General features: G+C 40.1%; 2 protein-coding genes across 5 annotated transcripts in view; one reads left to right on the top strand and one right to left on the bottom strand.

Annotated features, from left to right (window-relative positions):
- Window positions 1–10,503, bottom strand: part of RBKS (ribokinase) — a 74,121-nt gene extending 63,618 nt beyond the window's left edge. For all 3 annotated transcript variants that reach the window (XM_082303123.1, XM_082303124.1, XM_082303125.1), the window contains exon 1: window positions 10,369–10,503. In XM_082303123.1, coding sequence (XP_082159249.1) covers window positions 10,369–10,418 — 50 coding nt within the window. In that variant the 5' untranslated portion in view covers window positions 10,419–10,503. The remainder of the gene's footprint in view (window positions 1–10,368) is intronic.
- The window catches only part of BABAM2 (BRISC and BRCA1 A complex member 2), a gene marked incomplete at its 5' end in the record, with an annotated part of 171,954 nt that continues 161,803 nt past the window's right edge, over window positions 10,417–20,567 (top strand). The window contains 2 exons of one of the 2 annotated variants that reach the window (XM_082303120.1): window positions 10,417–10,801; window positions 14,192–14,351. In XM_082303120.1, the coding sequence (XP_082159246.1) occupies window positions 10,417–10,801; window positions 14,192–14,351 (545 nt within the window). Of the gene's footprint in view, window positions 10,806–14,191; window positions 14,352–20,567 lie in introns of both variants that reach the window. The other variant, XM_082303121.1, reaches the window with a different exon arrangement.

Genomic DNA, 20,567 nt, shown 5'->3' with positions numbered 1-20,567 from the left:
TAAGAACATGGAAAATGCCAGTCTTTCCACTGAACTTGATCTGCTTATCCTTTATTTTCAGCTCCGACCAATGTTTTTTTCTTTCTGCTGTTTATACTATCAAGGTTTATGCATTTTGTGTAAACAGGGATCTGAAAGAACACAGGAAGTATAGCAAGTGATGGATGGAATAAATTAATGAAAGGGAGTTATGATTCTTTGGACACAGAAGTTATTTTTGAAAGTTAGGAGAGACAGGGAAAGAGCAATACAGAAGAGAAGTGCACTCTAAGAACTTGATGTAGAAGGACAACAAGAAGAGGTGAAAGCAAATTAGAGGAAATTTCATGGTTCAACAATGACATGCTATTGATGTCACACAGGGAAAAAAGGAGGCAAAAAGGACTAAATTCAGAAATGGAAAGAAGAAAGAATAAAATACAGAAGAGAGCACATTGATATATCAGGGAACATTACCACCTTCTTATTTTATAATTAGTTGTCACAAAGATCAACGTGTTCTACAAAGCTGCACCTACTTTGGCAACATACTAGTGAAAAGTAATTTTGTATTTTCTTCAGGCTCGAAGTATATGGTACAAGGATCCTCAAGGGAACCAGGATGTCAGCATCAAGTAACTTATTGCAGCTTGATATAGGAGCTAACAAGTGGAGCCATATAAAACAAGCAAACAAAACCTTACTGGTAAGCTCCTATGGAAAGAACAGCTCAGACAGTTCCTAGAGGCAACATAATATATATGCCTGCCCAGGGTGTTTTTACACAAATTTGTTACCATCGACTCTGTAGGATTTTTATTGCAGCTTTTGATTTGTGCCAGCAGCTCTTTACTGTCGGGAGTACTAAAATTCACCCGAAGATATTTATGTCTAGAAATGCATCTAGGAAAATGATTATTTCCATTGACAGTACAGCCAGTGAGTAATTCATTAACACGAAAGAATGGAGTATTAATCACACCATTCTGTGTCTCACAAATGGGGAGAAAATACAATATTCTCTGTGTTGGGTGTTAAAATCTAGTGCCTAACACCTGTTCATTGTGACAAATGTTTTCTAAGGAGTTCCTTTAGACAACTTCCCATTTGACTGTAGTGAATCCTGAATGTCAGACACCTCTGGACTGAAAAGGCAAGACACATTTTATTTTAAATAGTCAAAAACAATTTCCAGTAATAGTAGGACAACAACCAAATCATTAAAAAACTGTGGAAGTTATATAGTAAAAGTACTTATTGGGGCTAGAAATTATAGATACTTTCACAACACAATGTAATATTCAATGTGTATCACAGAATATAGCAGAAGCCCAAGGAATGCCCTGCAGTACTGACTCTGCTAGTGCCCAGTGTATTGCTGCTTTCCATGCTATTTACTTGGAACTGCTCAGCTGCTAAGAACCCTACAGAGAGCAAAAGGCAATCATTGTGTTCTCTGTAAAGTGGAGTGTTATAATGTGAAGCAATGGCCATATGTTACAGAGCATTACTGAGATAAAATGGCATCTTTCTGTAGCAGAAATTAACACAACCCCCTTCTCACAGTTATATTGGACAATTGGTAAATAAGCTGTCATCCCAACAGCCTCTTCCCTCATCACAATGATTTTACTTCCTGACTTTTCCTTTTCTTCCAACAGAGGTATCAATTCTGGGTTTTCCAGAGACAGACAAAGCCTCAAAAGGAAAGCAGAATGATAGGGAAGATGCATGCCCAGCAGGTTGCTGTAACATCACCTGACTGTATTGTTAGTAAATAAGAGCCAGGTCTGTTATGGCATTAGTAATTTTAGTCTCCAAAAAATACATACAATAATTTTGCCTATCCTTTTATTCCAGCCTGGTTCCATTTCAGTGAATGACAATGGGAAAAGCAATTTCTTTCTGCTGTAGTCACTCATACGGTAAGAATTTCAGGAAGAACCTTTTCACATCCTAGACTTTCTGTGCAACTGGACACATGCAAGTATGTATGTACTTAGGGTACACCATTTTGACTTTTTTTTCACAATGGTCTTACCCAGATCGTTGAAAGAGATATTTTATGAGAGCTCAGTTGTGTTAGGTGGGCAAATAGACAGGCTTAAATGTGCAGAAATGTAGTGTGTTTCTGAAATTAAACTACATTACCAAAAAATTACTATTAATTTTGTCTTATGTTGCAATACTCAGACTGAGGATGTGCTTTCTCTACAAATATTCATCTAATGTCTTTACCCTTTCTTTTCACACTCTTTTTGAGGAAAGTCATTTCCTTGGCTTAAAGATTCCTAACTATTTGAAGGGAAGATTTAAATTATGTTTTGAGTCCACCACTCTGATCTTGCAGCATTAGCAACTGCTCTAACACTGGACTCTACATTTTAAATGGATTAATTTTCTTTTGCTTATGGTGTTGAAACTGGCCTCTGCTGTCACCAGCCCATGAGAAAGCATGTACACACTCAAGAAGGTTCAACAAAGAGATTCAGCTACTGATAGCTGGAAAATAGGGCACCCACTAAAAAGATTAAAAGACTGATGATCGCATTGTTTTACTTTTGTGGGTAGTGTCTAATAGCTTACTGACCTCCAAAGGTGAAAAATGACATTCTAATGAGACTAGAAAATTGTGAATCTTTAAGTCAAACATTTAGGTAGCTCTGAATAACAAAACCATAAGGCGTACCACTGGGTTTCAGACAAGTGTGCTTGGCCAGGCAAGAGAACACAAGATGGAGTAACTGATTTTCCTCTCTCATTAGGAAAATACACCCCAAAAATGTATCACCTGCTAGGATCAAAATGTTTCTAGATTCATTTACTCCATTACCCAAGTGAACTCTCTAGAGGATTAAGCAATAGTTTCCCAGCCTAACATGGACTAAAGCTAAAAGTTTAGTAAATACTAGTTTTATCTCACAAACCATAATTTTTAATTGCTAACACACATAGGAAAGGCATAATCCTCCACTGATGATATCATAGTCTACTGCCATGGAAATGACTGCAATATCATAAACACAGGTTTAAGATGACCTCACTTTCATAGGAAAGAGGGAAAATTCACTGGAATGTGAATGACATTGGGAATAAACACACACAAGTACTACACAGTGAAAAACTCTCTTACTAGCCACTTAACCTATAGAAGACGGAGACAACAACTAGACTTGCAGCTGAACAGAAACACAGTTCTCCTGCCCAAACACTGTGTTACTACCTAGGAACCTTTGAACAGAGAGCCCTCTGAACTCCTGTCAGGGTTCCCCTTTGTAAGTTCACCACACCACAGAGGAGTCAAATCCCTGCCCTGACAGGCGTACAGTTTAACCACAAGAACACGAACAAAGTATGGCTATGGGAATACAGTGTAGGATCTCAGAGCAACGCTGTAGCTGGAATGCTTCCTAGAATGAGTAAGTACTTCAGAAGTGGGAGGAAGAGAACTCCACAGTCTCTTGAAGCACACAAAATAACATGAAGTCAGACGCAAATGCAGCAGTACAATCTCAGTGTGGCAAGTGCTAAGCATTTTGGCATCAGCTCAGGAAAATACATATATTTAACCTTCAGCTCTGAAGTACTCTAAGAGGCGTCAAACAACTCAAGGATTGGAAGCAGAAATTTTGTGTGTAAGCTTTGTGTCGCCATGAGTTGGGAACATTGAGTACTGTGCCGGACCCCAAGTTGAGATGAGAAAAGAAGCTTGAACTGAGAAAAGGGAGTGGAGAAATGTACAAGGCGATAGTGATCTCACTTAAGAAGAACCTTTTATCTTGAAGGATCTCAAAGCAATTTACAAACTTAAACAGACCAGACACTGCAGCTGGTAGGAACAGAAGCAGACAGCTGGGAACTCATTCATGGGAAGGAGGAGGTAACAGAGGACTCACTCAATGCCATTATCTTCCAAAATACTGTGCTGGGAGAAGACAGCAGGACTAAAACAGAGTTTTCCCTGAATTTTGCCATGCAGCCATGTGAGAAAATTGCAGAAAGCAAGAAGACAGGCAGAGCTGACAGAAAGAGATGCAGAAAAACAAGGGGACTTTGGACAACTGGGGATCTGTCACTATCAGGGACTGTAATTTCCCTGCTTTTTATTTCAACTTCAACTCTATAGATAGACTCTTCACACCTTCTGCAGTAAAACCTTTAGTAATTCCTATTATTTTTGCCCCTTTTAATAACTTACTCCAATACTCTGTTCTTATTCCTATCTTTTTACAAAGCAAACTGCCCTTCTTCCTGTCCTTAAATTGCAAAATGTTTTCCAAATGCCCAGTAAGGCAAATAGTGCTGCTCTTGGTGACTGGGATTCATGTAGTACCGGCTTGACTGTAGTACCACAAGGGGTATTCTTTAGCTCAAAAGCACTACTAAATACATACTATTAAAACTTAACCAGGTAAACGAGTCTAAAAAACAAGAGGCATATTAGTTATTGCTGAAATGGAATTGCCTCTGGAGTAAAGACAGCACCTAATTACAGTACACAGTAGCATAGAACACAAAATGAAGACACCAAATGAAAGGGCAGGTGTCTTCATATCAATTAAATAGAATCCAGAAAGCAACACTTTTGTTGTGCTTAACTTAAAAGACATTGTGTGACCAGTTTCACATTCGTATTTCCCAAGACTTTAAAACTTCCACATTTCCATTTAGGAAGCAGAGGAAAAAACCCGTTTTCATGGATAAGAGCCAAAGACAAGGGCTGAGCAGGTGTTCTAGCACCACCAGTCCTTCTCAGAGAGGGCCCACAGCATCCTCTGTGGTACAAACAACAGTTTCTTTCAGAAGGTGCCAGCTGGGATCAATGGCGCACTGTCTCTTGCTTGGGGTTCATAACCTTAGTTGCAAATGCAGCCCTTGTAATGGGTTAAAAAAAGTCCCTGGTGGCCTTGCCCTAGTTATTCTGTGTTAATTTAAGAAGCACCCAAGCAGACATTTTCCCTCCTTTTCCCCTCTTCAATATTTTGTCATTTTTGTTAGAGGAACTTTGTTGGAAGTTTTTCAAGTCTGGGGTATAACACCAAACACCTTTAACATGCTAGAATGTTAAACTGCGTCTCACCCTAAAGTAAACTATCACTCGGATTTTGCTGGAGGAAGACAATTTAATTTCAGTTTGCAGCAGTGAAAAGCTTCTTTTGACACGAATAAGTTTGGATCAGGCCCTGTATCAGCAGTGTTTGGGCCAGTAGAGATATTCAAAAGCTGTATACGCATAGAAGACAATTTTCTTACTGAATGCCATTACTGAAGATTTCATCAACTTGATTTTTATCCCATTTTTCTTTTTGGGCCTCCAAGACACAGCTTTCTTCCTGCCACACAAGAGAAGGCAAACAGGAGTTTCTCTAAACATTTAGGTTCTCTAAAATCAGAGAACCCAAATGTTTAGAGAAACAATCAAATGCTGAGCCTGTACATCCTGCATCTAATATGCACCCAAATTTTGCTAGGTCAGAGAAGAAGACAAGGGGCAGACAGCACTGGGTCTGAAATCAAGGCCAGATTTTTCACTATTACATAAATGAAACAATTCACAGATGACACATTCACTCATGCCTTGATGTCTTTCACTGGATCCAAAGATTAATTTCCTCTGCTGGACTAAGCTTGTATTCCTTCACAGTTGTGCTTTCCCATGCTGCTGGCAATGGCAGATTGACTAGAATGAGGAGTGGCTGCTGCAGGGGAAGCATTACAGATTAAAACAAAAACACAAATGAAATGGATTTGAAGGATTCTAGAATACTTTGCTGCTAGGAAAAGCTGAAGAGAAAAAAATATCAAAACAAGACAAAACCATTAAAAGTTGGTGACATGCATGAGAAATGGTGGAAATGAGAACATGTGTGAGATCTGGAAAAAAAGCAAAGAAGAAAATGAAGTCATATGCGAGACTTCCTCTGATCACTCAAAAGAAACGTAAGAAAATGCCTTTTTCGCATTCCCATCAAAAAAAGCCTGCAATTATAGTTTCAAATACTGCACTTTTAAAAAAGGAAGTACAGACATAGTTTTGGATCATGGACATTTCCAATGTGCCAATGAGCCATTTATTTCAGCACTTCAGCAGACTATAGTCACCACTAGAGACTTAAAAGGAAGACATAGAATCTCACTTATGAGATACCTTTGCCATTTGGCCCAAGCAGAGGTTGTGCTCAGTTAGCAAAGAGGATTCGATGTGTTTGGGATGTTAATACTGATGTGTGTTTGTCACCATTGTCCACTGCAGTTCAGCAACACACTACTCTTCATGGAGCTCAGTGCTTCTCTGCCTTGTCTCTCTGTCTTGCTGAATGCTTACAGTCAATCGGTTTAGTACCTGCAGTAATTATTAACGGTGGTTGTTACAACAAGGGGGCTGGAAGCAGAACTTTTAGTTCTACTCCCTAAAGGGAGTGAAGAAATGTGATGAGAGGAAACACGTCCACAGAAAACTAAGACTTGAAATTCTGAACATTCTTGCAAATGCAGTTTTCCACTATTTGGACTGTGGTGTCATTCTCTTGAGTTAAACTGAAAGACTGTTGTTGTTGTGACTATCCAAAGACTGCTTTTCCATCTTACATTTTGTTCTATGCTTCTGCTGTTTTCAATTGCCATGCCAAAGTTTCTCCTGTTTATTCTAATTGTTTTAGTGTGTCTGACTCTCATTGGTTTATATGTTTAGTCTTGTCCTGGTTTAATATGAATTAAAATGCCAATGCCACGACCAGTCTGCAAATATGAGTCAGAAGAGAAACTATTTAAATAATACTGTGGATGCTACCCATCTGGTTTGGTATCTAGATCATACAGAATAATGCTGTTTTTGTTTTCTACTACTATTGCCTGCTATTGCCAATGAAGTGCTGATTGTGATTGTGACCACAAGTATGTTTTGCTCCTGGTCCTAATAAGACAGAAGAGTGTGGTTTACTGCATGTATGTACGTGAGGCTGTTTTGATCATATGAAGTTCACTTTAGAAAACCCACATTCTGCCACTGCAGCGCTACAGGACAATGAGAAAAGAATTTCCAATGAGAACAGTGTTTCAAAAGCAAACCACTGGGCCCCTTCCTTTTAGAAGAATTTTAAGACATGCTACCCTTTCTTCTGAATTTGATTATTTCTCAGAATTACATCTGTGTATCTGTCTTCAACCAAAGGCCCCTGTCCTTTTCTGTCTTGGTCATTATGTAAGATTCAGCACATTTCAAACTGTACATTTCCATTTCACACAGAGGTTACACTTCTTTAAATCATTAGTTTACTGTATTGAGTAGAAACATTATATGCTAATTTTTTTTTCATGGTGAATCTGGCTACAATACCTCCAACGGTGGCTTAAAGCTTTTTGGTACCTTGCCTCTACAGACCTGGGAATGCTTAACATTTAAAGTTTGCTACCACCATTTCAAGTCTGACCCTGAGCTTCTAGCTCTCCAGACAGAGGGCCAAGGTTGTGTCCTAAAGGGCCAACAGGGTATTTTACCAGTTTAAGTTATAACACAGCATTGTCTAGCTCTGGCAGAGTCTCAATCAATATTATTATCTTCTAAGAAAGGTAGGCTTTAGTGTTGAGTGGTGAATATGCCCATTAAACACAATGTGTACAAAAATGTGTCCGGCTTCCTCTGTGTAACTCACAAATTTATTCATGCTCCTCCAAATGGGTGATAGGCATTTAACATGATCACTGCTGCCCATGTCTTTTATAAACAGAAACATCAGCACAAAGGACACACCCACAAAAACTTGATGCTCCTTCATTCCCACTGAAATGAACCACAGCTTTAAATCTAGAATATGCAGCCCCCTCTAAATCCCAGATACAAAGACAGTCAAGAGTTATGCTCCTGGAATCTAATCCTAACCCCAACCTGGCAGTTTTTATATTTCATAAAGCTTGTTTATAGTTTCTTGTTCCACCTAGGCACAATCAAGCCTACTGCTTAGTACTTTCCGGTAATTTTACCCAGATTTTCATAACCCAGGATACATTAAACAATGTCTACATAGGTACTAAGTGGAAATTTTAGTCAGATTAAAGTGTTGCCAGCTAAATTTAAACACACAGTTTTTCTTATTTCATTAAGTGTCCAAAGTCCTGTGCTAGTAACAGAAAGAATGAAGCCGTCCCTTCTTTTTCAGCTCAAGTAGATTATTTTATCACTCATAAAAAGCCCTTTACTGCTACTTAAAGCAGAAGCTAATAATGGTGAGTCGCATATATACTTGTGATAGCATTTGTACACTTTAAGAAACCCTCTCAGCTCACTGAAAAGTGAAATGGCTTTTCTTCAGCCACTTAATCTCAGTGTAACAGCATCTATCACTCCAGCCCATGGTGTAATCTCTGGTTACAGTATGGCCAGTTAATATCCCTTCAAATAAGTGACTGCATTTCTAGCATATCAAACTTGCAGCCAAAAAAAAGAAAAAAAAAAAGGAGCAAGGAGTTTTCTTGTTCGTTTAAGTGTCAAGAAAAGCCCAAAGCTGCAGTTGTCAGCAGTGCTTAAACTGGCAGACGATTTTTTGATTACTTTTTTCCCCACATTTTAGACAGAAAGGAAAAGGAATGTCTTGAGGTTAGAGCACCATGTTTTACATTTCAGTGCAACGTCATATGCATCTGAGAGCTCATTCACACATAACGTCAAGATCAGTTCCACCGCTCTTACTCTGACTTATAAGACAACTATTCTTCCTGGAAAGCTGCCAGCATGTTCTGCAAATTACATAAAGCATTAAATCTTTCTGACACAGGTTCTACGATTATTTAAGGGCCTTCATCGTTTCTGCAACACAAGTCTGTGCCTAAGCACTACTCACTCCTCAGCATGTTCCTCTAACCATGTGTTCTGCACTTTCTTGACCCACAGGCTTTGGTATAATTGTCTGTTGATAAAGGATTTTTTTTAATTGCAGAATTCCTAGCAGGACAAGCTGATGCAGTCCAGATACATATACTTTAAATCCTATTTTAACCAAGTCTGCATACAGCGTATGGAGACAGATGTGTTTAAAACAGTGCAAATCAAGGACTGATTTGCAAGTTTACTGGGACTGACAAGGCCAGCCAGTTCAGGTTAGTATTTGCACCGTGAATTCTTGCAATTTTACTTGAATTCTCCTGTTATTTAGTATTGACTGTAAAGCCTAGGCCACTGGGACCAAGAGCTTTCATGAACTTCTGTACTTCAATTTTTAAAAGAACTTTCCAGACCTTACCTATGTACAATAAAGAAAAAGAAGGAAAAAAAGACAATGAGACCCAAGTATTTAATTCAAAAAGCAAAATGCTCAGAAAATGAATAAAGATAAATTAAGATATTCCTTAAAAAAAACATATAAAATAATTTTAAAAATAGCTTTGGGGTGCAGAGCTGCTAAATTTTTGAGGGCTTCCTATATGCACTTCTTGGTATGTTTGGATGTGAATACCTTGGGAGGCCCTCCCTCTCTCTCCCTTTCCCTCAACCTCATTTCAAAGTGCCACACAAAACGTTGTCTGCAAGTAATCAATTTACGACCTACTGTTTCATGGAGCTAACCGTGGTTTCTTTGCAGTATTAACCTTACTTTCTCGCTTTTCCAGTGCAGACAAGTGTGCTTTGAACTGAAAATGTGTTACAGTTGACCAGCTTTATTTACTTTCATAAAATTGTTTCAGACTCCTCTGCTGATAACGAGTGTCAAGAGTTCCAGGTTTCCCGTGCAGGTGCCTACGAAACGCTGCCTCCACGGCGCCAAGGCCAACACCGACCCACCCGGCACAGCTGAAAACACAAACCCAAGTCTCTCCTCTCTCCAGAGTCAGAGACAGCTGATCAAAGCTCCAGCACGTTCAAACCTCTCCCCGTTCCCACACTCTTCTTTCAAAGCAGTATTTGCAGCTGACATCACCCGGGCGCAGCCGCCCCGCTTCACAGAATCTCAGAATCCCAGAACGGGTCAGGTTGGAACCGACCACAGTGGGTCACCTGGGGGTTACCAACCTCCCTGTTCAAGGAGGGTCATCCCAGAGCACACGGCACAGGACTGCATCCAGACGCTTCCTGAATGTCTCCAGTGATGGAGACACACTCTGGGCAACCTGCGCCTGGGCTCAGTCCTTTCCTCTGCCGCAGCCACGGCTCCCTTTGCCCCGGGCCGAGCGCTCCGCCCGCCGCGCCTGGCGCCGACCCCGCTTCTTGCATCCCGGCCTGGGGGAGAGACGTGACACCCGCTCGGTTCGGCCCGGGGCGCATGCCGGCCGGGCCCGGCCTGTCCCGGGAAGCCCGGCGTGCCTGCGCTGCGCCCCGGGCACCGTGACGCCCTGCGCTCCCATGACCTCGGGGTCGCTCCGCCCAGTGCGGGCAGGAAACCCCCAGCCAGTACTAACCTGACCAAGTCGGTCATACAGGATCCCACCACCACAACCTCCGCGGCCATGGCGCCGGGGCGGCCCTTGGACCCTGACCCTGACCCGCCCCGGGCCCCGCCGAGGCTTCTCGGGTTGCCACGGGCGACGGGCTGCCCGCGGGGACCTTCGCCGGGCAGGGCTGCCCCTGCCGAACGCCTGTTGCCACAACCGCCCCCCCTCCTCCTGCTCCCTGCCCCGCGCCGCTGCGGCGGCGACGGACCGAACCGCCGGCCCCCGCCCTGCGCGGCGACACAGCCCGCGCAGGCACCTGCGGCGGACGCCAATATTGGGCCAGTGAAGACCCCTCCGACCCGGGTGGGAGAGGCGGCGGCGGCGGCGCGGGGGCAGCGGAGGCGCGCACGGCGGGCGCGGGGGCGTGCACGCCGTTGCCAAGCGGCGAGTTCCGGCCGCCGTAGGTAATGGCGGGGCCGGGACGGGCGCGATGGGGCGAGCGAGCCGGGCAGGGAGAGCGGGCGGGAGCGAGCAGTGCCACAGCCCTTCCCGGGACGGCGGCGGGCGGAAGGCGACCCGGCGGCGGGAGGTTCTGGCCCGGAGCCGGCGGAGGCCGGTGTTAGCGCCGCCGATGGGGCGGGGCGGGGCGGGCGCAGCGCCGCGGGTGGCGGCACCGGCTAGGGAGGGAGCAGGGCTTGGCCCGGGTCAGCCCGGAACGAGACTGATGGGCGGGAAGTTCCCCCTGAACATGGGGAAGAGCTTCTTTGTGGGTGACCGAGCCCTGGAACAAATTGCCCAGGGAGAGTGCGGAGTCTCCATCACTGGAGGTATTCAAGAACTGCCTGGATGCAATCCTGTGCCGTGTTCTCTAGGGTGGCCCTGCCTGAGCAGGGAGGTTGGTCCAGATGACCCACTGTGGTCCCTTCCAGCCTCACCCATTCCGGGGTTCTGAGCGTTCTTCCGTGCCAGGGCTTAGGTAACTTCGGCGTTTACCCGGGGCTCCGCAGATCCACATTGCTGATCGCATTCCATGGATGTGTTCGGGCACGGCTGCAGGAGGCGGCGGTCGTGGGTCCCCTCCTTTCCCCACTCACACCCAGGCACATGTTCCTGCCGCTCCCGAAGTGAAAACCACACTACCAAGCTTGCCGACGGCCACGCCAAGAGGGTTAGACAGGAGAGGTCCTGTCACGCTTCCAGGTCTCCATCACAATAGTCACCTTTTCTTTTTTAAAGCTTCACTTAATGCCCATAATGGTATGGCCGGTGGTGGAAGGACAGAGTATTTTGCATCCGGACTCTCTCTGGTGCCCAAAGCAGTGCCCGGGACTTCATGGTTGCTCTGAAGCCTGTGTAACATTAGCCCCAAGTCACAGTGATAGCCAGCTGAATCTAAGAGGATTCAACTATGAGTTTGTTTGCTTCTTTCAAAGGTTTTGTTTTGGGAGGGAAGCAGTCCAGCGAATTTTGTTTTTCTTAATTCCCCTGAGTTTGTTTGTGTTTAATTTCCAGTACTGTGGGAAACTTTAGCTGAGGAAAAAAAATGTATGTGACAACTGAAACTTAGGAAACGGGTACAAATTTTGTTCTAGTTTGTAAAGCCCTTTGTTTACAAAATAAATCAGTGAGTTTAATTGATAGCAACCCTTTAAGTATTGTGTATCTGGCTTGTTAAATAGAAGGTATTGTGATTTTAAAAACTGATGCAATAAAATACAGAAAAATGCCTAACAGTCATTTAAATCTTGTTTTGACAATATCTGCAAATTTTATTAACAAAAAGATAAGGAATCTCATTTTAAAGTTCATTTTGGAAGATGCATCTGTTCAGCTGTGATCACCACACATATCATGTCTCGCAATTTCACCCTCATAACACTTACAGTCCCCGTAAAATGTGTCATTATCAGAACCAGTTCTGAGATCTTAATGTATAACTTCAGGATTGCTAGAAGGATAGCTTGTTTTTCAGCATGTTCTCATGGTTTAAGAAGTTCTTACTTTCATCAGTCCAGCTGCCCCTGCTTGAAATTACTCTTCCCTACAGCAGAGCTGGCAGACTGAAGTATGTGTCGTGTTGTAACCATTCTTGTGCAAAGTATTTTAGCTTAAACTAATTTTTATTAGCAGTTTAGTCTAAGCCATTAGACTTTGCACTGAAATATGTCAAGTATGGGCTTGTGTCCTCTCAGTCCCTCTGGGTGAGAATAAAGGTGAGCAGGCAGAAATTTTTAGTAGAAAAGTAGCAAACCAGAGGTAGTATCTTAAACTGCTGTAGGTGTTTGCTAAACAAACTTAAGTTGTTCCACTGTCAATTAAACAAATCATCTATGAGAACACATTATGTGTCAGGGCATGGATACTTAGTCTTCAGTTTCTTCACTGCCATAAAATGTAGGAGCCAGTGTATTAAAGATAATTACTATTTTTAGGAAGTCTTACTTTATTAATGTTTCTGTTTACCTTAAAGTGCCTGGCCTTTGCTTTATTAAGATACACTCCGAATAGCTAGGACAAACACTCGAGCATTGCTTCCTGCTACTCCAGTGTGAATGGCTTTCATGAGAACAGAATGTGAAATTTAATGTTGCTCCCAGTTACAGAGATTTAGTAGATTCTGTAGAATACCCATTAGTTACTAATTAATGCTTGTAAACTGAGTGTGAGAAACAACAGAAAATTGCAGTTATTGCCATGAGCTGTTCACACTCTTGTTATAGAACACTTACTAATACAGCAGTCCATATGCAGCATTTTAGAGAAAGTGAATGCAGTGCATATTGGTGTTTCCCAATTAAATGGATATTTTTAAAAATATTTTTTAATCCTCAGGGTTTATGTATAAGCTCTTCTGTCCCACTTATCAGTGGCAAGTTTATGTCACCTTTAGTCATTTACAGCCTTGTTTTCTAAAATTGCCGAGTTCAGTTAATTTTCATGTGAAGCTCCGTGCCTTAGAATGTGATCAAATATGTTAACATTTTAATAGGTTGGTTATCCTTTTTTCCTCCCACTTCTACCACAGTCTGTTGTTGTCCATGTACTCTAGTCTTTTTGTGGTGCAATGAATTCGAATGTGTGTATGCTCAGTTTCTGCATTTCACCTAGAAAGCAATGGGTTCCTAAAGCGTGCTAAATTAATGGCCTAATTGATTTAGCATAAGGTCACACAATTGCAAGCACTTCTGAACAAGCTGTGCTTAGAATGTGCGTACATCAGCTTCCTGATCTGTTACGTGAAGGAAGATGAAGATGCCTTTCAAAGAGTATGGTGATAGTACTGAAAGAGAAGCAGTGTTAGCTTTTAAAAGGCATCATGAAGTCCTATAAATTGCTGCCTAATGAAGTAGCATAAAAGTAATACTGATTATAGGCACACTAGTGCTCTTAGAAATTGCAGGTGAGAATACAGAGAGGTATCAAACCCCTGGGCCCATTGCTGTTAATGTAAGTCCCATTGATTTCAGGGAAAGTAGAAAAAGTGTGACTTGTCAATTACCGACTGACTGGGAATGCCCAAAAGAAGGGTTAGGCTGTGAAGTGTCAGAGTGGCCCTCAGTTTTCTTTCTCAGAGGGATCAGGCCTTAGTTAAAAGTGCCTAGGACAAAATTCTGGCTTTATGTTCATACTGAATAAACAGGCTTCATTGAATGTTGCAGAGGTGGGAGGAAAAAACCTACCTCTGTTTATTTTTTCATTCTAAACCTGTGCACACTTCAGTTACTCTACATTCGTGGTCTTTTGCATGCTTAGCTTTTTTTCTGTTGGTGTTTGCAGAGTACATGTGAATCTACATCAAGTAAGTAGTATTTTTTAAATTTAACATTCTCCCTTTGCTGTCCCTTTGCAGCTCAAGACAAAAGGAAGGAGGAACGTATTAAAATGTCACCTGAAGTGGCCTTGAACAGAATTTCTCCAGCACTTTCGCCCTTCATTTCCAGTGTGGTCAGAAATGGAAAAGTAGGACTAGATGCTACTAATTGTTTACGGATTACAGACTTGAAATCTGGGTGAGTTCCTCATCCAAAAAGAACACCCAACCCCTCACAGTTAAGTTGTCTTTTCAGAACGGAGTTTGATTAGGTTCATGTGTTTAAGCATTTTGAACGCAGCTGGAGCTGACATACTAGCTGACATACTAGCTACATTATTTTTTGTCTTGCTACCATTTTTTCATTTGGGAGACTAAATTTGTCATATTTTTGGCAATGATAATCTTGTTAGAACACTTTCGTCGCTGCCACTTGATAGTGCTGGTTTTCAGCAATGAGATAGTTATAAACACTTTTTTCTGTTGTTTAACACTTGCTTACTTGATCTTCTCTGTAAACCAGAATTCGAAAGACAAATTTGTGTGATGTTACCTGTAGTCATGAATATGCCAAAACAGAAGAAAAAGTAACTTTTCCTTTATGTGATCTCCCTCAAGTTCCATGCATCAGGTGGCTCTAGGGCCAAGTGTTTGAAATAAGCCAAGCTGCTCCTTTTATTTTCAATTCTAGAAGCGTTCAGAGTAGTTTTCAGGTAGTGGTAAAATTTGGGGATTTGCATATACAAACAGACTTTGGTGTATAACCTCTGTGAATAATACATGAAGAGAGTGAAATGTTTAGATGACATATGTCAGAAATTGCTTTATTCTTATAGAGTTGGGCATCTTAACAGCACGTTTTTGATTCGGGTATTTTTTTGCTACAGGACCTCAGAGCCTGAAATTACTTTTGCTTCAGGTATACAAATCATCTTGCTTGTACAAACTACTGCTTTGTGTATCATTTTGGATGTTAGCATAATACAATAGATGTTCAGAACCACCACAAATCGCTATTGTTTAAAATACAGTTCTGCTGAAAACTTTGTTTAATATTCTTCTGAAGGCTGTTTTATTATGGTTTCATGAAAAGCTTTGGAGGTTGGAAAAGCTTTTCTGGTTGTAACAATGGCTTTTCCAGAAGGAGGTCTGAATTCTAGGGTTAGTTTGAATGCTGTGAGGTGCTGTGACAAAGTACAGATTTACTTGAAGGTCTAAGAAGCCATGACTTTTGTTATTAGTGTTGACTGACTTGACATTTAGGCTTGCAAATTATGTAAGACAGGCTGAGCAGTTCTGCATCTGCTGCTGTCATTTCATGCTAGATCTTGGTTTCTCTTGAACTAGTCTTCTAGGAAAGCTGAGATGGGAGCTATCTTACATTTTTCAAATTCAAATCTTAGGAGAAAGGAATAAAAAGAAAAGTAGAGAGAAAACACAACTGTTTGTTGGGAGGTAGGTAAGGGTTTTGCTCTCTACCCACTGAATGTTTATGCTGCCTGCCTTTAAAATAAGGGATTAAAATAATAAAAAGTGGTGTTTTCTAGCTGACTCTTTTCAGGGGAATTTTTAATAGGTGTCTAAAGTTTTTGGCCACTGATCTTGCCAAGAAGATCTTGTATTTGCTTTGTTAAAACCTGAATGTTTTCCAAGAGTTTATTCTTCAAAAAAAATGAAAGCTGCCAGCAGCTGCACCTGTCACCCAAACACAGTGATTCAAATTGTATAGTAACTCTGTTGAACGTGGAGTCCACACACAAGTACAGCACCTGACAGAGGTTGTCTCATGGCTTGTTCAAAGACACTGGTCCACCTAAATGCACATGTTAGAAATACTTTTTTCCTTGTTCTGGAATGTAAGCATGATTCTCATTCTTTATGTTGGGGCTTTGTTTTGGCTTGAGGTTGTTAGGAGATGGAATCAGGTTAATCAAGATTTTTCATTCACTTCAGAATTATTTTAAGGGGTTTTTTTGGTTTTTTTTTTGGTACAGTTAGGTTCTTAAAACCATTGTTGTAAACAGTTAATTAACAATTGCCTGAAATGTCTTTGAAATGTAAATTTCATGCATGTGTTTTTAGGAAAGGTTTTTGTTTGTCACAAATGGTAAATTGTAAATGTAAATAGTTGGTTGGTTATTTAAACAGAAAATTTTCAATTCATTCATTTGTGTGGAAATACAAAATTCTTGTGATTTAGTGCTTTATGCTGTTGCTGAACTGGTAAACAGTGCAAAATTACTGACCATAAGATGGATGAATCACAGAATTACAGAGATGTCCCTTCCATAACTCAGGTTCTAGTTCAGTGGTCTTTAACCTTTGATACAGGAGTTCTTTGATACTTCACAGACTGTTTCTCAGAGTCTCATGTCAGTTAATAAATAACAAAATCCCCAACCCACAGCTTTTGTTAGTAGATTTAAATATTTGTTGCTGGATACTGAGTGTATAGGAAACTTTGTAAGGCTCTGAGAGTTCAAAAATGAATTGAAGGCCATATGCCTACTTTCCTCCCCTGTCCTTACATCACAAGATTATCCAAGCCCCTGTATACTTTCACTTTCATGATGCTTTTTTAAAAGGAAGGAAAATAATGCAGACAAAATCAGAGGCAAATGTAGGTGATATCAGCATGAAGAAACAGAACTGTGACACCACTGAAGTTGGGCATTAATGGGAAGAAAATGAGGAGAACTATTTTTAGAGAAAAAGTTGAGGATATCAATTGCAAAATTCCCTTCAGTTTCAGTGGGTTGAAGTCAGACTTTAAACTTAAAAAGTGGAACCAGGCAGGTTAGGCAGAGCTGCTAGATTAAATGTTTGAAGTTAGATAAAGAGCAGTTCTTGATCTCAAATGAATATGACCATTTGGGAGTAGTATGAGTTCAGAAAATTTTGCTTTTGCATGGTGATTGTACATTTATTGGCACAGTAAAGGGGTTGTACCCATGCTAGTCTAGGCTGTTAAAACCCTTGCCTAGGCTGAGTTTATTACAGAACAGGCAAATATTTCCTGCTTTAACTGGTGTGTTGTGTGGAAGATTTTTAATAATAAATAAATACTATTTTACTGTAACCTTTAAAAGCTTAAAATACTTAAGGTGATCACCTCAATAGCTATTAATTTTGAAAATAAAAGCATCTGTAAGCTTCTGGGGAGGAGCTATAGGTTGCTCCACTGTCCCATACCACACTGTTAACTCTTAGAGAAAATGAGGAGTTACTGTTGTTACACCCCTTCCCTAATGAACCAGTGCTTTACAATGTGTAGCAAAATAAAATGTTCAAACTGAAGGTCCATCCATTCTCATTTCTTAGGTTTTAGAAACAGGGGCTGTGGTTAACAAGGGAATGATGGTAACATACAGAATAAAGTAGTATTTCTAAGGCCTTGCCCACTCAGAGCCTTGGTTTAGACATTCTCAAAAGCAGAAAGAATTTCCTTTCTGTTTCACCAGTAGAAGATTAACTTCCAGATTTTAGCCTATCATGTCAGTTGATTTTGATTTGTAAATGGCAAGCATATTAAGCCTTTAATTATTTGAAAAGTCAAACCATATGTCAGATAGTTTTAGTAAGGAACTTGTTTTGCACTTATTCTGACTTATTGCTGAGATTGACAACTTTTGTTGTGTTTTATAAACTGTATTAAAGAGCTGATGTTAGATGTATGAAGTATGATGATATGTTCATTTACTTTGCTTTCAAGTGTGGGAGGGAAATATGTCATAGTAAGGAAATCCTATTGTTTTGCAGTCTTTGAGTATGTAAATGTTTTATAATAATATGTTACAGTTTCATAATGTCTGTATGTTTTACAAACTTATTAGACAGTACCAGTCTCATAAGACACTTACATATATTTACATCTGTGAGTAGGATATTCAGGACCAAGTACTATTTATAGAATTTATACGGCCCCTGCTGATGCAGACCCCCAAATGAAGCTCAGCAATATGGCATGACAGGAAAGAAAGAAACTCTTCAACAGAAATACTAATAAAAGTTAGGTGGCCAAGTTTTCTTGTGAATAGGGCCCACAGTGAAGGAAAGTAGAACTGGGGTGTAAGGTCACGTCTGAAATACAGCACCTTTAGCAGCATTGATTCAGGTGATAAGAAAACCCTGGCAGGCGTCTCTGTTGCATTAATAAAAGACATTCTTTGAGATGACAGAATGGATCAAAGCGTTTTTAACTCTGGCATAGGATATTACTTTGTTCTAGACCCAAAGAAAATACTGCTGTCAATTGAGTCAATGCCATTTATTGTATCATTCAGTTAATCTCTACTAGTGTCTCTTTGAAATACTGACCCATCTTAATTAGATATTAAAATCTACTCATAACCAACTGAATTGTGGCTGAGGCATTTTTCTTAGCATTTACACATATAATCATGGGAAAGATGTTGAATAGGGAAAAGTGATTATTATGTAGATTTAGAAATAGAGGATATTTTCCTATGTGAAGGGTGTTTAATTGTTGTATAATGTAGAATCCAGTTATTTAAGAGACTGCTGCTTTTCCTATGGTGCGTTCCAAGAGTGAAAGACATAGTTGTGGTGGTCAATGCCTTTGAGAGCTCTTTTTTTCCCCTACAGCTGTTCATCAGGGCCCATGCTTGAGCTTCAAATTATGCTGCAAGCCTATTCTTACTCAACAAACTTGATTTTGTTTTTTGAAATTACTTTGATGTGTTCCACCAGGCAAAATTTCAAAATGAATACAGTGATTTAAAGCTGCATATGTTAAGATTCTATTTTTTTTTAGTTATCCACTCAGAACAAAATTTTAAATTTCTTACTTATATGGTTATATTTATTCCATATTTATGAGAAGATTAATTGTGGAATTTTTATATAAGTGGTTTGTAGTAAACTGTGTTAGTATTTTGTTCTTTTCGCCTGTCTGATACACTGTTAATTTCTGCCTCTCTGTTTGATATTGAGCTATGTGTGCAAGTAGTTATGTTCCTGAAAGAAACCTGTATGAAGAATGGTCAAAAGAATGTAATTCTTTCTGGAGTAAATTTCTTCTGGAGTAAATTTCAACATAAAAATTTACTATCAAGCTGTAATAAGATATTTATAACTTTATTGCCCTGCTTCCTAGTGAGCAGTGATGATTTACTTTTTTTGTGTTATCAAGTAGACTGCAATATGCTTTGGTATTTCCCTTTCTTTTGGGCATTTCCCTTTTTAAAGTAAATATGCATTTTTATGTGCATATTTTGTGAAATAATGTTGGTTTTAGCTGTGAAGTACTATTACAGTACTGTAGCAGTTATTAAAGCTTTTGCTTGATCTTTTGCTTTTGATTAATTTAAATTGAAAAATTCAGCTTCCGTTGCTTGGGGAAGGTTCATATCCATCATTCACATTGGTGTCTGTAGGTAATTTTTTTAACATGTGTTTACATTTTGTTTATGTATAAAGTTTAATGAATCTGACTCTTCTGAACACAAGTACTATGAAAAGCTGTTTTTCAAAATAGCTATGTTTTGTGTAAAATGTGTACTTGAAAGGATGTGGCAGTTTCTAGGAGAGGTGTGGTCTTACAAGTCCTTTACTGCTATATTGGACAAGTCTTGAACTATTACCTTTTCACAAAGTAAGTTGTTTCATTCCAGTTTCTGATAACAAATATATTTCTTCACTGCTAAGAATCTTACTACTAGAAGTTTGTTGTCGCTCAAGTAAAATGTAAAAGACTGAAGCTTTGATGGGACAGTTTGATAGAATTGGTGCTGTGGAGCAGCACTTGGAACTGTGAACAGCAGTTTTTCTGTGCTGGTTAAAAAAGACTTTACTTGTCTCCAAGGTTGCACTGCCCTGCATTTGGTTCTGAATGATGAAAAAACAAAGGCAAAATGTCTGTCTGGTAGAAGATCTAAGTGCAGGGCGTACATTTGGCAATGGTTTTGTAAATATTCTCCACAAAGTTTGGCATTCTTTTTACACCAGTTCTAAACAAGGTGCTTGAAGTTCAGAATAAAAAAGAGTGTGTTTGTCAGTTTCAAGTGCTATGAGGAAAGAAAGGATTTTAAAAAGTGAAGGTAGCACTAGATAATTGCAGTAACTTGGGCTCTCATTTAAAAGGCTGTATGCATTTTCCTGAGATTTTTTCAGTTTAAATAACTACACAATATGTCTTTACTGGTATTTTTAGATGGGGACAGTGAGTAGCTTCCTCTTGTTTGACCTTGAGAAAGATAAATGCCATATTTATCACTTTTATTATTTAATAAAAATGAGAAGAAACTTGATACAAGTGTTTCTTTTCTGTGTAAAGAGAGCATCATATGATGTAGTACCAATACATATTATGGGAAAGAGAGCAAAAAAATAAGCCCAATATAAAGCCCTCTAAACTTACATTGCCTAAAAAACTCAACCCCAGATTCCTGTGCAT

The sequence above is a fragment of the Coloeus monedula genome (assembly GCF_965178545.1).
Source record: "Coloeus monedula genome assembly, chromosome: 2".
In the NCBI taxonomy this organism is placed as follows: Eukaryota; Metazoa; Chordata; class Aves; order Passeriformes; family Corvidae; genus Coloeus; species Coloeus monedula.
This window is presented reverse-complemented; position numbering and strand designations above follow the sequence as displayed.